We start from the raw sequence: 17063 nt of genomic DNA, 5'->3' as shown, positions 1-17063 counted from the left end.
GTTGGAAGAACATAGATATAACTAAAAGCAAGACAGAAAACAGGGAGTAGAATAACCAGGGAATGATCTTAAAGAAGAGATGTTGCTGAATTTATATCCCTTTCCTCCTGCCATCCTATTCCTATTTAATGATCATTAAGAATTACGTTGTATTAGTTGGCTGGTGAACACAAATCCAGGAATTTGGAGGGAATATTTTGAGTAATACCTGTAACATATGTATCCAGTTTTTTATTTTTGGCTGTCCTATGTGACATTATGTATGACATTTCTCTAGTGTATGAAGATACAGATCCTGTTGATCAAGTTTTATCTGTACAGTGTTTTGGGGTGATTGTTAATTTCTTCATACATGTTTCCTCCCATCCCTTTTGTATGCTAACTAAACTACACTTACCAGAATGGAAAAGGCTGCTATTCCTTTACCTCATCTCTGAGGTGGACATCTTCACTTATGGTTTCTGGTTTCAGATGCCTGCCCGTTTTCTATCAGTGATTCCCAGCAGCAGCAGCAGCAACCCTCCAGTTCCCAGCAACGATGCCAGGTCAGCGTGTTCTGTGCTTATGCAACCTTTGAGTGACAGAAAGGACTCACTGATATATAAGTTACCAGAATTATTCTCCCTTTTGTTATCAGTGAGAAGTCCATCAATAGGAAACTTCAGAGGCAGCTCATGCTGCCAGCTTGATCCCAGTTTGCCCTGCCAGCAGCAGGTATTTATGCACATGAGCTTCCTCAAAGCAGTGTCTGGTAAAATCCCAAGACTTTACAATTTCATCTTCTCATTTGCTGTATCCTGATTTTACCACTTGGGAATTGCTCTGATCTTTGTACCCTCCGCTGTGCTTTCATTTTCAGACTCCATTGTCAGGTTCAATTGCCCAGGTAAGAATTCTTTTAGAAAAGCAGCCTGTGATCCATTAGAGCCTTCAGTGAAAGGGTGAAAGATACTCTTTATCAATGCATCAGCATAGTGAATGACTATTTTCACTGCTTTATAGCAATTTTGGTGCCATCCATATGTTATTTTTGAGCATAAGAGTCAGACAAGGCCTGTGGCAACCTTTACACATTGTATTCTGATGGGTTATTTCCTTCAGATCAGATGAAAGGTTCGTAAGTAGATCATAAATACTTGGTCTCTGTTCCTGAACTCAAAGGTCACTTTGCATGAAAATAGCGAGCTGAACGTAGGAATAGGAGTGGATCGAGAACGGAAAGTCATTCTGCAGAGTGATCAACTGTTGAACATCAGAAAGAAGTTCCTCCAAACCTAAGTAAGTCCATTTTTATTTTCATGTTCTTTGATCTTTTTTCTGGAATGTATCATTATAGCTGGATTTGGCTCTTAGCACTGCCTTTGTATCCTGCAAACGCAGATAATCTGTTACAGATCTGTCTTCAGGTAATCATCTACCCATACAGGGAGTATTTCTAACTTCATTTAATAAAACAGGTGAGCTGTTGTGTGAGGCAATATCTCAACAAATAAGGTTCTATTCCGCCTAAATTAAATCAGCTTGGTCATTGTTCAGAGCGGCTGCAATGCTTGGATAACAACCCTTTTGAATAAAGGAGCCCGCAGACATTTGGATAACCATTTGGCAAATTCAGAAATTACAGTATGATGTGGGTTAACTATATGGGTTTATTATATGGGAGAGAGTTAATATCACCCCTCTGGCAGAGAAAGGCGATTCTTTGAATATCTGCTCTCCAGATGGAGAAAGTAGGATGTGTGAGATCAGAAAGCATTGTGAGGATCTTCTTTATAGTTCCATTTCAAACTTTGCTAAATTCTTTCTTTCATAAGGCTTTCATGTATGGTTGTGATCCTTCCCTGTGTTTTTACTGAACTGTTGGACTTCAATGCTGTCCCTGTTTTGCAGAAGTCAAGCACTGGGGGTTAAGAAACATAAAAAAGAAAAAAAATAGTGCAGTAACAAATCATTGCTTCTGCACTTCCCACACCTTTTTATCTTGTAAAATGGCAAAATTCTTTGTATTTATTAGAGCATAGAAAACTATCAGGCACATAACTTCCCATCTGCAGTGGTTGCTGTTGCTAGTTCCCTAGTGATGTCTTCTCGCACTGGGCCAGATACTGGTGTTTTTTCAGTTATTTTATGTTTTATGAATTAAAAGGGCCCTGAGCCCAGCATAGCTCAGAACTGCATCCACACATCTGCAGTCTGAGGTTTTAATTTTTCATTCCTTTCTCTCTTTGCAGTGGGTTGACAGCAGCAGACACCTCTTTCCTCTTCCACCATTAGAACAGGTTTCTTGGTTTTGCAGACAGGCTGACATCCAGGTAATACTTATAGTTATGGCAGTAGTCCAAGGAGATGATGTTTGGTCACTAAAGATGTCTGTAGCTATGGATCTTACACAGATTTTTTTTTTTTTAAAGTGATTCTCTTGCCTTCATAACAGCAAGGTCACTGCTGTTGCAGATTTACACCGTAAGCCAAATGACTCCAAAAGAGTTGTTCAGTTGAGCTGAAATTCAGTTTATTGTGTCACAGACTCTAAAGGGAAGATTCTTCCTTTGTAATCTTCCTAAATGCTCAGCTTGGGTGCTGTGATGAATTGCAAGTCTGATTTTTCACTGACATGGATGAGGCAGACAAGTCTGTGACAACCTGGGGAAGAGGAATAATGCTTCCCGACTCCCAGCCTAGATCCTTGTCCATGTGGTTATGGACCTGTGTCACCATCCTTACAATGACAGATATGCAAAAACCAAACTCATGAGAGGAAAGAACCAACTTGGTTCCATTTCCTTTCTAAACAGCTATTTTTGATTTCTGTTGGAAGTACTGTGGCCTGAAAGCCAACAGCAGCATCTGAACCAGTCCTCAGAGAACATGACACACTTTCAAGTGCTGCATTGGAAGTGACTTGCAGAGCGCTCTTTCTGACAAGATGTAAGATCAGTTTTCTGTCATGTCACAAGGAGGTTATTGATGGCTTGCAGGTCATGGTGCTTGTCATGGGATCAAGTATCTGAGGAGGGACTGATAGAAAGAAAGAAAAGCTGCATAGATACATGTCACATTTTCATCCTGAAACTAGAGATGCATTTTAAAAGGGAGAACTCGCGTAAGTTAAAAACAGAGTTGGGTGAAATTAAAGTGCAAAGTACAAGCAAAAGGAAATTAAGGTATTATACTGGGTGTGGTACTGAATCTTGTACCCGTTGGGGCTGGGTTCCCTATATACACCGGGCATGTTACTGTTTTTTGTAGCTGACCGGGCAGGTCTCTTCAGCACTGAGAACCTCACTGGAGTTTCTGACTTCCTAGGTGACCATGGGTACCGAATATGAAAAAGATCATATCAAAAAGCTGCAGGAGCAGCGTATGTCCATGCAAAAGAAAACCTTCACCAACTGGATGAACAATGTCTTCTTCAGGAATAATGTAGGTTGCTCCTTTAATCTGGGGAATTTTTTTCTGTTTTTTTTTTTTTTATTTTATTGTTTCACCCACTGTCTTCTCTTTTATGTTATTTTTTACGGATTTCTCCTGAGTGTAGTTACTACACATATATGCAAGGAAGGAAGGCTTTGACTAACCAGAGTGCTCTAGCCTGTATCTTACACCTTACATCTGTCTCCGTTGTCCATGTTACCAGCCTTCCCTGCAATCTGGGTTCACTTTTGTAGACTATAAACCCCTGTCATATTGTGATGCCCAGCGTATCTTGGTGACCATCTCAGAGGAAGATCTTTATTCTCTCTTCTTTTTCTTACAAGTATCTGCAGATGTCTAGATTTCCCCAAAAAAAGCTCAATGCTTAATTGCCTGGCCAAAATTTGAAACTTTCTGCTTTGCCTGCTCAGTCCAGCTTGAGTTGCTGTTCAACAGCTCTGAAAAAGTTGCCTTAAGTCTAGGTATTTCAGACATGCTATCGTGCAAGTACAGACCAGTTTGTTTTCAATAATTCTCGGACTTCCAAAAAGCTTCAGAGTCAGTGTAGAGTTGATTTGTGTGTGCAAGGTAACTCCAACAAATTCCAAAAGTCTCCAGCCTTACTGCAGATAAACTAATTTCAGGCGGAAATGATGTAGCTGTGTCACAGTAGGGAGTTACATCATCCCAAACCAATTCCGTTTTCTAGAGTCTGTAGTTGATATTAATGAAAATGGCCTTGGCAACACCCAGCAGGACCAGGCCTCTTGGTTCCGTTCTAGCTCATCACTATTATTTGGTGTTTCAGCACTAGATGCATTTTTTTTCAGTGTAATGTTTTAAGCTGGTGAATGGTACAAAGGCAGAATCAGAGCACAACAAACTTTTACATTTATTTTTATTACAGTGACAGAAGAACTGCAAAACACATTCTCGTTTTGCCACCTGCAGAAGGTTAGGGGTTTATGGTGTAGGAAATTATTTCTGTTTAGCTACAGATAAATATATATATTTTCTCATTTTAAAAACACCTTCAAGTTCAAAGATTAAGCATCAGTCTTAACTTCCTGCACAGTACTTGTTCATGTGCCATAAAAGCATGGGGGAAAAAGCCTGCGAGAGCTTTCCAAACCATATACGGTAAGAAATGGTATGGAGACTGACAGCTTATCTAGGTCTTCCCAGCAATGTCGTCCCAGCTTTTCAACACACACTTTGACATGATTGGATCATACTACGGGACACGGCAGGATTCTTAATTGCGCTGTTGACTACTTCATGTCTAGCACTACGGGTGCTGTTGGACTGAATTTGTTAAGCAATCTGTGACTGCTATCTTTATGAGAAGAATGATGCAACAAAGCTATTCAAACCATTGCTGGGTGAGGCATAAAGCAGATGTATGAAGACTGTCTCTTTACAAATTTAAATGGAACTGTTCTTCATTTATAGCAGTGTCACAGAATAGAACAGCTTTAAAATGTTTATGGTAATATACCATAGACAGAATTTTAAGTTTAGATAATATGCAAAAAGAAACAAATTTGACAACTAAACAGGGAGTTTTTCACGGAGATAATCAGTCAGAGAAAGTTGTAAATTCTTGTTCCACACACAGTACAGACTTAAAGTCTCTCTGAGTTCCTTTTACACTTTTGGTGTTTTTCTCTTTCTCTGGAGAAAAGATCTGTTAAACTGATTAATAATTGGTCAGGAATGAAAAAAGCATGTCTGCTACTTGTCCTTTTTTCCCCTTCCGTGTAACTATTCTCTGAATTAAAAAAGCTACTACTTAACATCAGAAAAAATTTTTTGGACGTCAGAAAGATTATTTACCGTGATTTCAGAATCACAGTAAATTATTGTTGAGTGTGTGGTACGGCTTTAATGGCACCTCTTGATGGCAAGTGGCATAAGGCCAAAAGGAAACGCCCAAGGCAAGTTCTTGTTAGGTCGGAGTACACACTATGTCATGTTCTATCACCTAAGCACTGGGTGACCTCACTACATGGCAGCAATTAAATACATTTTTTGTAAAAGATCTTAATCTTTTGCTTAGTGTGAGACTCTGGCTAAAAATACAGAGAATTTGGGTGGTAGCGCAAGTCTAAGCAGGATGTAGCAGACTTTTTTGAAACTATGGAGTGAAAACCAAGTCATTGAACGGGATTATCGGCTCATTTTTTAAATGAAATGTTTTGGTCAGAATAAAACATTTAAAAGATTAATTTGAATTGAAATAAAAAATGTTAGCACTTCCAAAATGCTGGATTTTCAAAATGTTGAAATTTTTTATATTTTTCAAAATCTTCTGCTTTTTTCTTTGTTTGCTCGGTTGTGGTTTTTTTTTCCAATTCAGCCTATTTTCATAAATAATGTCAGTCCTTCTGCAAATCATTGTTTTGTGAACTAAGATTCACCACTTTTTGCGTATATGCACTGACATACAGAAGACTCTGTGAAACAGGAAGAATGTGGTGTTTGTTTAGTATTAGAAGCAGAGGGTTCTGTGGGCCAAATGTTCAGCCAGAATCTGTATTGTCGGACTGGTCTTCACAGGTAAAGATTGAGATAGTAGATATTTACACGGACTTGAAGGATGGCATCTCTCTCATGCAACTCCTGGAGCTGCTCTCTGGAGAAGCTTTGCCCAGACCAAACCGGGGAAAGATGAGAGTGCATTTTCTAGAGAACAACAGCAAAGCCATCACATTTCTGAAATCCAAGGTAAGTTAATGTTGATAATAGAGATCACAATAGCTTTGTATGTTACTAATTATAGTAATACGGTCATTATGATTTCCCCCTCAAATACACAATAAGATATTATTTTAAGACAGTCCAGGAGTTTTATTAAAAGAAAAAAAAGTAATCTGATTTGAATTTCTGTGTCATCTGAGTAATGTGTCACAGCTAATGTTGCCCCAAAGCAAGTCACACACAGATGAAAACATACTGCATTTTTATATATTTCTAGATGTCATGTTCTCCCAGATGTTGGGGGGGAGAGCAAACATCAACAGGCAAAGGTGAAACTACCTGGTATCAAAATTGAGATTTTTAGAGATCTGATTCTAACTTTTTCAGCAAGGCGTTGCGGTGGTTTTATTTATTCCAATTGTGCATCCTCATTTAATTTACAAGTTAGTATGACTTTTTTTTTTTTCTTTTCCAAGCAAACAATTTATTTCAGACCTCCCTGGAAAATAAACACAGAAAACTCTTTTATGACTTCCAAAGGAGCAGAGAGATTTCATAGCAGTAGACGTAAGGAAGTATATAATGTCTGGATTTTTCCTAATTACAAACCAAATGCTCATCACTAGCTCATACAGCACAGGGCTCCAGGTGACTCATGCCTGCTAAGGGCACACACAGTGTAAGGCCAGTGGGTGGGTGCACATCCAGGCTCTGCCAGCTGGACTAGCCAACCATCACTTGTCATGAGTCCAGCCTTCAGAGGGGAAATCATCCAGATACCAGGAGCTGGTATAACATGCTCACACTTCTTGAAGAGATATGGCCTTGCTGGCATAAACTACAACCCTGCTTGCTGCTCAAGTAATAGTGGAGAAAGCAGCCATGGCTTGTTTAGTAGGATTTTTGTACTCTTGGGTGAGCCCAAGAGCTCTATGCTGACTAGTTGGCTGGAGATCAGACAGAGGAGATGATCTCTGAGTTTGCCCTACCTTCACTCCTTTGATGGAAAGGAGCACTGACCTGTATTTCTTCCCTCTTCATAACCACCAGTTTTCAAAACTCTTTTAGGAACTTTAAACCTTTTGAGACCACCGTCCCTTTGCCAGACTTTTGCTGAAACTCATCCTTGGTGCACATGAGAGCTGGGGTGTGAATGTGGCATCTCACAGGTGTATACACAAATGAAGACATCACATATGTTTCCTTAAGAGAACAGACTGAATATCCTCTTCAATAACAGCTTGCTACACAGCTATCTCCTTCAGAGAGCTGGACACAACTACTTTTATGTTGAACTAATATTGGTCTATTAGCAGGTACAAGTAAAAGTGATTGGTCCTGAGAATATCGTAGATGGTGATAGAACCTTAATCCTGGGACTCATCTGGATCATTATACTTCGATTTCAGATTTCGTCTATCAAACTTGATAAGGTAAAATAGTGCCTTTGTCTTTTTGCCTGATCAGAGTATTTCAGAAACTTTGTAGAGTTTCAGGCCAGCAAGGACCATTTTGATGATGCTTTCTGCCCATTTTGATCATGCAGATGCTGTAATATTACCCAGTTACTCAGCCAGCAATTTCTAAAAGCAAATGAATCCATTTTATAGTTTCTCAAAGAGACAGAAAACAGTAACTCGGAGATAAAGAGGATATTCCTGTTCCTCACTTTCTTCCACAAAAGTTTTACTGGCTTTTGACTCCAGAAAAAATTTCTCTGATGACAGTTCTCTCTAGATTTGAACTGCACGCTGCTCCTTTGCTCTTTCTCTGAATAAAAGTATTATTTTTAAAATAATTTAACATGAACTCTTAAGTATATGAAAGAGAAGATCCCATGACAGTATGATGAAATCAAAGTTAATAATTTCTAACATTAGATCTGGATATATTATATTTTGTTTCTGATTTCTAGTTCATAGCTAAGGAAGCAAATATACTGAGTTTTGCTTTCCAGTTGATTTCTACAAACCTTGCAGAAGAGAAACATTTTAAAACGTTTTAACACCTGCATTTCACGTTATGATTTCTGAGATCATTCAATTCACTTTTACTTTAATAGAAAGCTTTTACTATCACGTTAAATCATTCTACCTTCATGGCAGATAGTCTGCAAGTCATGAATTTGAGGGGATTTGTGAAGAGGACAAGTAATACAAAGTGATCTTTGGTAACATAAGCATAAACCCACTGATGCTTCTTCCATATATTGTTCACACTGATTTTTCTTTTCCCTGCTCTCTTCACAGGAAGAATTTGGAGGCAGAGCTGATGTCCTATTTGCCAATGAAGCCTTACTACTCTGGTGTCAGCATAAAACTGCCAGCTACTCAAATGTGCATGTGAAGGACTTCTCCAAAAGCTGGAGCGATGGGCTGGCCTTCAACGCACTCATACATGCTCACAGGTAAGATCTGATGGATCAGTTCAGGAGGAGTTGCTCATTGCTGTTTCTGGCTCCAGCACAAGTTGTTCCAAGGTCTGAATTACAAGTATTTGTCAAGAAACTGTCAAATTCTCTCTTTGCCTTTTCTCACTGAAAACTCTCCTTTCTTAAATGGATATTCTCTCTCTGAGGAAGGAAAGACAAAAAGCTCCTGTTTAATAGTTCCTTTTGTTGGGCATAAAGCTGAATTTCCAAGAGAATTTCACACATCTGAACAATGCCGCCCATCATTTGGTCTTAGCCCCTCAGTCATGTTTTCCCATTGCTCTTTTTCAAAAGTTATTATTTTAGAGGCTGGTTTTATTGTATGAACTTTGCGAGCACGTATACCTTCTAGTTCAGTTGTAACAGAGTGAGCAACCTCTGTCTTTTTCTTTCTCCCTTCGAAAAAGTGTGGAGAAAACAGCCCAAGGCAGGAAAGAGAAACCACCTGGGAGAGCCCTGAACATTTCTTCTCCCATTGACAGTTCTGCAACATCTTCTGGCAGGATACCATGGTGGGATCCCGTAACTTCCCCAGCTGAGAGTCACCTCCCTTTTCAGCATTGCCTCTCTAGTGTGTTTTGGTTTTCACCCATCAGTGAAGAGGAGAAATAAGTGAAGGGCAGAGATTTGCTGGGAGTGGTACTTCAATTCCATAAGGGACAATTTTCTTCCTGTTATGTAGGCAAGGGGTGATGCTCTTGGATGAAGCTCAGGGTCACACAGAGTAATTTCAGCCTTAATGTCACATTCCTTAGTCTAATAAACAGTTTATGGTTTTTAAACTGAAAGAACTTATCACAAACATAAATCTTTTTTTCCCTCCACACCCTGTTCTCCTCCTTGCCCAGGCCTGACCTTATCCACTATAGCTCACTGCGGCAGGACCAGCCCATCAAAAATCTGAACAATGCCTTCGATGTTGCTGAGAAAGAGCTGGGAATCAGTAAACTCCTTGATGCTGAGGATGTGGCAGTGCCCTACCCAGATGAGAGATCCATCATGACTTATGTGTCACTCTATTACCACTACTTCTCCAGACTGAAACAAGGCCAGACGATACAAAAGCGGCTTGCCAAAGTAAGTGCCTTGCTGTCTTCAGAAGTTAAAAGTTAAATACGTAAAATTAAATTTATGTTGGAAATGCTGGGGGGGTTTTGTGCAAGCTCAGCTTCAGGATCATTTGAACTGAATCAAATGGCACAGCCCTTGGAAAGACGTTATCATCACTTGAATCTTGAGAAGTGTCTGTAGAGTCTCTGATCTCTAAAGGGGATTGCATTTATCTCACTGAAAATGAATCCTTTTTTGACCTCACAGCTTCTGTTTGAGAACAGATGTGGCTCCAAGACAGCTTGAGGCATACAGGTCTCATTAATCTTGGCTAGGCAAAAGCAGATCTAGTCAACAATTTTCTGATTTAATAAGAAAGATGATCTCTTATTCTATAAGACTACTTTGGATTTTTATTTCCTGTGAAAATCCTCATCCTTTCTTTCTAACTCCTTAGTCATGTACAAAATGGAAAACAAAACAAAACAAGACATGAAAAATTAGGGAGTGCAGAAGAAAGGGAAACACTCCTAGAGGGAAAAAGAAAAAAAAAAAAACAACCCCAAACCCAAAAACCAAACCAAACCAAAACAAACAACCCCCCCCCAAAAAAAATAAGTAAAAAAAAAACCTAAGCTAAAAAAACCCTTTTTTTCCCATTTCCCAATACATTTTGTCTCACATATGATCATGAGTTGTATTAACAACTACTTGCATCCTGTTGATGGAAAACTGAAGGAATTTTGTGGTTGTTCCACTGAAGATCACTTTCCTTAGAGACAATTTAATTTCTACCTTCAGAATAATCTATTGTGGTTTTATCAAAAATACAAAACAGCCTGCAGAAAATCTACACACGCAGGATCAGTCCTATATGACTACTTGGACTCGGAGAACTGCCTGTGCAGTTGAGAGGGGGAATATATTGCTTAATGGGAAGCATAAAAATCCAAACTAAGACTTCCCTGGTCATGACAAGGTGAAAAGCAAAGCAGGGTTTGCTCAAGCTAACACGGTGGTCTGGGTCAAGAACAAGATGATCCTGAAACATGTATCAGTAACAGTGGTGCTTTCTGAAGAGAAGTGTTAGACGAGAGCAGGACTTGGAATTTGGTCAAAGACTGGGCATCAGTGAAGAGAGTGGCCAGAAGGATTTGACTGGTCTACATGTGAGTGTCTGGATTTTGGCCAGGAGACATTATTTTTCTTCTGATGAACCTTAAATATTCCTTGAGTCACCAAACATGTATTAGAGGAACTATAAGGATCAAATAGGCTGTAACTTTTGTATTATGGGAAAAAACAGAAAGAGTATTTCTTACTCTGTCCTTTTTCAGTTCTTGTTGTGCTCCACTCTTTTTTCCATTTTGTATGGGTATATTTATTCTTTCTTTTCTCTCTCTGTCCACTTACCTGCTTCTCTTTAAGGTCCTTTACAACCCTAACCATTCTATGATTCTTCTTCTCTCTTTGCCTCCTTCCCTATTTTCAGCCTGTCTCTAATAATGCATTCCTGTCTTCCTGCGTTTCTGACACACACATTCAGAAGGAGAACGAAACAGATGTTAATCTCTTCATGTCCTCAGTCCCCTCAAATAGACAGCTCTGAATTTACTAATAGGATTGGGGAGGGAAGCCTGAGTGTGTCAAGCAAGCCTTTGAATTCAGACTGTGTGACCAGGATGGCAGAGAGAATCAGCTCAGGGAGGTAAATCTCCTTTCCCCCTCCCATGCGAGGTGACCATGCATTTGCTAGGATCGTTCAGCGAGAACTGGGTGCGATGGCAGAAAATACAGAAGGGAGCCCTGATGTCATGGGCTGCTTTTCCTGCACTAAAGGTTGGTGCTGTTTTACTCCTCTTCCAAAACTGGGACACGTATTCATTGCCAAGTGTGCTTTCTGGTAGGTGAAACCAGATATTACCACTTGCACGGACTGGGTTTTTGCTCAGTGCCGTCTCCCTTACTAATCTGCCCGGCAGGAGTGGGCAGGCTCAGGGGAATGACAGAGGCAGACAACATTGTCCAGCATTAAACCTGACATCTGCAGCAGGGCTGCTAAGTTAGTGTGAGGAAAAAAATTGTAATAGAAAGTAAAAAAAACAAAGATAGAAAAAGTGTAAAATGGAAAGAAAGGCTTATTTCCTTCTAACACTTTTTATTTCATTATGGATTTCACTTTAAATGTTTGCTCCAGTGTTTACTCAAACTTGAAATAAAGGCAGGTCAGACCACAAATGAAACAGATAAATGTCCTGGACTTGGAAAATTAGTAATGAACATCCTTACCAAACCCCTGTTTGGCTAAAGACATTCTCTAATAAATTATATAAAGAAAAACATTTCCAACAGAAGAGACTGAGAAGGGGCTGTTTGATTAGTCTGTTGTGGGCATGTGAAAGAACCAGAATCTTGTAAGATGGTCTCCTACAGCCTAAGGTGGTGAAGCTAAGAGGGTGTAATTGCATATTAGATGGGATAGAACTGGGGTTTTTTTAGGAATGAGAATGGAAAAAAACCACTTTTTTTCCATTGCGAAACAAAAAATCTGAACCCTCAGTTTGGGATTCTTGCTTTCTAGTCAGCCCACACAGGAACTGCTGACACTCTGCATGCATCCTGTTTATTGCAAAATTAACCTTTTCTTAAATAAAAATTGAAATGAGACATGAAAGAATACTTACTTACCTGTGTTTTATGGAAGGTTGTTCTAGGATTTCACCTGGCTTCAGATGTGACAGCTACCACCACACTGGTATAAAAGTGCTTGTTAAATACTATTTTCCTGACACAAATTCAACTATTTGAATCCTAAGCTTGGTTTATGAAGACGTTGTTTTCTGTTCACCTACCTTGCTTCATTCTGTTTCTTATGTGGCTTGTAACTTCATATTCCCATCGCAGATCGTGTTCTTCCTGAAAGAGATAGATGATTTGAAGCTTCTGTATGAGCAGATGGTCTCTGACCTCCTGAAATGGATTAAACAGAAGGTGATGGAACTAGATGACCGTCATTTCCCCAACACTCTTCAGGAAATGTGGCTGCTCATGGCCAACTTCAAGACATTCCGCACTGTGGAGAAACCCCCCAAATATCAAGAGAAGGGCACAATTGAAGCTCATCTCTTCAACATCAGGACCAAGCAGAGAGCCAACAACCAACGGCCATATTTGCCCCCGGAAGGGAAGACCCTGCAGGATGTGGAAAAGCACTGGATTATCCTGGAAAAGGCAGAGCACAACCGGGGAAAAGCGCTGCAGAAGGAGATGCTGAGGCTAGAAAGGCTGGAGCAGCTAGCCCAGAGGTTCATGAAGAAGGCAGCCCTGCGTGAGTCCTACTTGGAAGACATGAAGAAAGTGATTGGGAAGCAGGACTTCTGGCCAGAGAATGCAGACAGGATGGAGGCTGCCAGTAAGAAGCTGGAAGCCATTGTGGCAGATGTGCTCCCCAGGAGGGAACGCTTCACAGCTTTGGATGAAATGGCCACAGTCATCAGCCGGGAGAACTATCACAGCAAAGATCAAATTGTGAAGAAGTGAGTGACAATCATGAGACTGTGTAGTGGTGGAGGTTGAAATTAGCTGAAATTCTGTGGTGTGGTAGAAGAAAATCAATTGGTAGCTGTGAATCGTAGGTCTGCTCCACATGTGTAGAACTGGCAGGATATTTTCTACCTGTGGACAGTTTCAGCAGATAAGACAAATGATTCATCTTCTTTAGAATTTTCTTATTTTTCTTGAATGATCAAACCCTCATACTGGTTTACGGTGAAAAACAGTTTTAAGATATTTTAATGGTATATATATTATATATTAATTATAATTGTTCTGCCAAAAATCCTATCTTCCACCAAAAATGCTTAGAGGGATACTTTTTTTTTTTTTTCACAAATCGATGCATTTCTTCTTCAGTGTGTAGTTTGGAGAGATACAGATCAGTTAAGGCACAAAGTCTTCCCACATTGACTTCAGTTTGGGGCAAATCTTGAGAAATCATGTGTTCTCTGATTATCAATATAACCTGATTTAGGAATGGCTAAGAATGCCATATAAATAGCTTCTCTTCTGGTATTTCAATGCTTTTTTTAAGCTCAGACAAAATCAGAAACATGCCGGAAAACTAAGAAAAACAGTTATAAAAGAGTAAACCAAAATCTTTACAAGATCAGATTGTGGCTCCTGATATGGCTTAGATTATTTTTTTACTTTAAGCAGCCACTTAGAGGCCACCTCTTTTTTTTCCAAGCCATTCCATTTTGTCAGATAAAAGCAATGTGGGATGTCAGGTGTGAGGACCACAAAACAGTGTCTACATTTAAAAAAAGTCAATGACCATTGATGTCCTAGTCAAAACTCCTCCCTGTGATCACACTAATTGGAAAATGACATTGCTTTGGCCTTTTTTTGTGATCATGGCCTGTCTTCTTACACTAGCGGTAACAATTGTGTGTGTTCATTTAGCTCCTCTAAAGCTGCAAGCCCTGAAAATCTCCCAGACTCTCGAAAGTCTTTGGTCCAAATTGGTCATTTCTTTCCCTTCCTTTGTAGGCAAAACAGCATTTCAAAGCAATGGCAGGATCTCCTGGATCAGCTGCAGAAACGACAACACTCCCTGGCTACAATGCAGGAAATTCTGGGCCTCCTGAGGGACATTGATGCCATCACAGAGGAGCTGAAAGAGCTGCAGGTACTGAGCCCTCTCCACCTGCACACAGCTTGCACTGCTACCAGTATGTCCCTAAAAAAGCCTCCATGTTCCAGGGACTGCCTGGTGCCAACAGAAGATAAGTCTATAAGCTATAAAAAAAATACATTATTTTTACTTAGATGCCTAACTGTGCATTGCAGGTAACTACACGAGAAAAGCCAGGCTTTGCTACAGGGGGTCTCTCTAATCAGAAAGGCAGACATGGTATTACAGGGAGTGCACTACAGGTTTAAGTTACATAGTAAAAAAAAGATGGGAAATAATCACACCTAAATTTAGAAGTGTAAAAACAAAAGTGGAATAAAACAGCCTCCTGTTCCCATTCCATGTAATTCTTCTGAATTACCTTCTGGAAGTACTTCCAGTGATTATACAGATAGGGACTGGCTCAGGCATACGTCTGGCTTTTGGGTATCTAAGCTTATGAGACTGAAAAATTACATTGTAAATGCACAATGGTTGCTGTTAATAAGGATTTCCAAGTGTTACCAGAGTGTCAGAGCCCAAAGTCTCCTGTTCCCATTCCATGTAATTCTTCTGAATTACCTTCTGGAAGTACTTCCAGTGATTATACAGATAGGGACTGGCTCAGGCATACGTCTGGCTTTTGGGTATCTAAGCTTATGAGACTGAAAAATTACATTGTAAATGCACAATGGTTGCTGTTAATAAGGATTTCCAAGTGTTACCAGAGTGTTAGAGCCCAAAGTCTCTTTAGCATAGGAAATAACTGGTTTTGTATTGATTTTGTAATAGCAGGAAGTATATATACATCCTTTGGTCTTGCCTTGTCGTATTTAAAGACAGAAAAATCCTTATGATTACGAGTTGCTTTGCATCTAAGTTGAAAGAGTCAACAGGCTATATGAAGTTGGGAATTTAAAATTAAAGATAAGAGCTATCTGTAAGTTACAAACCTTTCTGTCCTAGTGTTAGTCAGCAAAGAACACCTCATGGTAATAATGCTGCTGGAACCATGATAGCCTGGGGATATGGGAGAAGATTGGTAAGGAAAGATAACATTCTCCAATAGAACTGGTAATTGTATACATTGATACAATTAGAAAGAGGACAAACTTTCAAGCACTTGGTACGGTCATCAAACACCAATTAAATACTATGAAGTGCTTATTTTCATTATTTAGATAGAAAAGTTCCTCAAACAAAACAAAACAAAAAAACCCCAACAAAACATTGGAGTCAAAACATACCATAAAATGGGATATCGTAAAATTCTCCAAATACAGACCGTGAGTGTCTGCTTACACATGGGTGTATAGCAAAGGGCTATTCCTCACGCCCACAAATTCTGAGACCTTGAGTGTCTAATCAATAGAAACAACTTAGGTGTGAAAACAGATGCTTATGTGAAGAGGCCATTACTTGCTCTGGAGTAGACAGAAACTCTGGATTGTTGCCGTTAGGTTATAAAATTGAAAGAAAAGTATGATTCTGTGAATTAGGCAACTTTTTTACTTTACGTAGCTGACATAATTTCTTTTACATTTCAAAGTTAGGAGAGTCAACAGGAACCTTTCAACTGATTTCTTTGTACTGAGTCCTCAGATGCACTCTCTGCCAATGCCTTTTGTTTCTCGCTTTGTTTGCAGGTGCTAGTGAATTCCCAGGACTGTGGCAAGCAGCTCCTGGAAGTAGTAGATTTGCTGCAGAAGCACAACTTGGTTGACTCGCAGATTTCTTCCTATGATGATAGACTGACACACATCACTCAGAGGACAGCTGAAATCAGCAAGGACAGCACAGTTAAACCAGAAGTGCTCTATGCAAAAGTTCAGATGCTTCGTCGGCTGTATCAGAACCTTACAGCTCTGAGCAAGTCACGGTAGGGCTGTGCTTATGGCTCTGCTCTTCCTGATTAGGATGGTCAATCACTCCCTTAATCAGAAGACAAAGTTTCCCAGCATTTGAAATTTTTCATTTATCCGTTAATGAATGCACAACACAAGCAACCATAGTGTCTTCATTACAGGTGACTGAAAGAGATCACTCGTTCTCATGGCTAAAGGATAGCTTCATTCTCAGCATCTATTTTTACTTGCTTTATGTGAAGTCTGAATAGCCTGTGGTTATCTCCTCATCTCCCAGAGGAAGAGGGAAATGTAGTCTTGTTTCCTTTGTCTTTTTCAATGAATAAATTAATGTATGACAAAAAGGAGTCACAGGCATTCAGATTTTGGGTTTTCTAAATTATTCTTTGATTATGCTACCATTGTCTCCATGGGATCCTAATTCTGACTGAGATATAGTGTTTGTTTCTCTCTTTCAGAAAATCTCAGCTGGAAGAGGCTTTGAAGCTTTTTGAATTCTTCCGTGACTGCAAAGAGGAAGAATTGTGGATCTCTGAGAAATGGAAGCTAGCAAGAACGACAACATTAGGGAGAGATGTCAGCCAGATTACAGCCTCTATTCAGAAGCACAAGGTATCTTTCTTTGCTGGTGGTGTCTTGTCTTTGTATTAGAGTAAGCTTTTAGAACATCTGTGTCCTTCAGTTCAGTAAGTACAGCACTTAATGAATGGTTTGACAGCTTTCTGATATCTCAAGTGTCATGAACAGTGTCTGGAATTAAAAAAAAAATGTACATGGTAAGGATTTTTCCCCAAGAGGGGAAGGAAGAGGTAGAGAAGGAACATGCTTCGTAGTGGACTAGAAGCGTGGCTTCTAGTGAAGACACTGGGCTCTGTATTAGCTCACTTTAGATGGGGGGGAAAAAGGTTGCTAGTTTTTGTTTTTCCTCCTC

The 17063-nt window shown here is 39.7% G+C and overlaps 1 protein-coding gene across 1 annotated transcript in view; it reads left to right on the top strand.

The window, feature by feature from the left end:
* The first annotated feature begins 3312 nt into the window (after positions 1 to 3312).
* SPTBN5 (spectrin, beta, non-erythrocytic 5) overlaps positions 3313 to 17063 on the top strand; it is a 93313-nt gene continuing 79562 nt past the window's right edge. The window contains exons 1-9 of the mRNA XM_010080305.1: positions 3313 to 3423; positions 5974 to 6141; positions 7428 to 7547; positions 8364 to 8521; positions 9394 to 9622; positions 12500 to 13131; positions 14144 to 14282; positions 15914 to 16146; positions 16591 to 16744. Of these exons, the coding sequence (XP_010078607.1) occupies positions 3313 to 3423; positions 5974 to 6141; positions 7428 to 7547; positions 8364 to 8521; positions 9394 to 9622; positions 12500 to 13131; positions 14144 to 14282; positions 15914 to 16146; positions 16591 to 16744 (1944 nt within the window). The remainder of the gene's footprint in view (positions 3424 to 5973; positions 6142 to 7427; positions 7548 to 8363; positions 8522 to 9393; positions 9623 to 12499; positions 13132 to 14143; positions 14283 to 15913; positions 16147 to 16590; positions 16745 to 17063) is intronic.

The sequence above is a fragment of the Pterocles gutturalis genome, unplaced genomic scaffold, assembly GCF_000699245.1.
Source record: "Pterocles gutturalis isolate BGI_N339 unplaced genomic scaffold, ASM69924v1 scaffold8854, whole genome shotgun sequence".
Taxonomy (NCBI): domain Eukaryota; kingdom Metazoa; phylum Chordata; class Aves; order Pterocliformes; family Pteroclidae; genus Pterocles; species Pterocles gutturalis.
The sequence above is the reverse complement of the archived record's forward strand: the minus strand, read 5'-3'. Positions and strand labels throughout refer to the sequence as shown.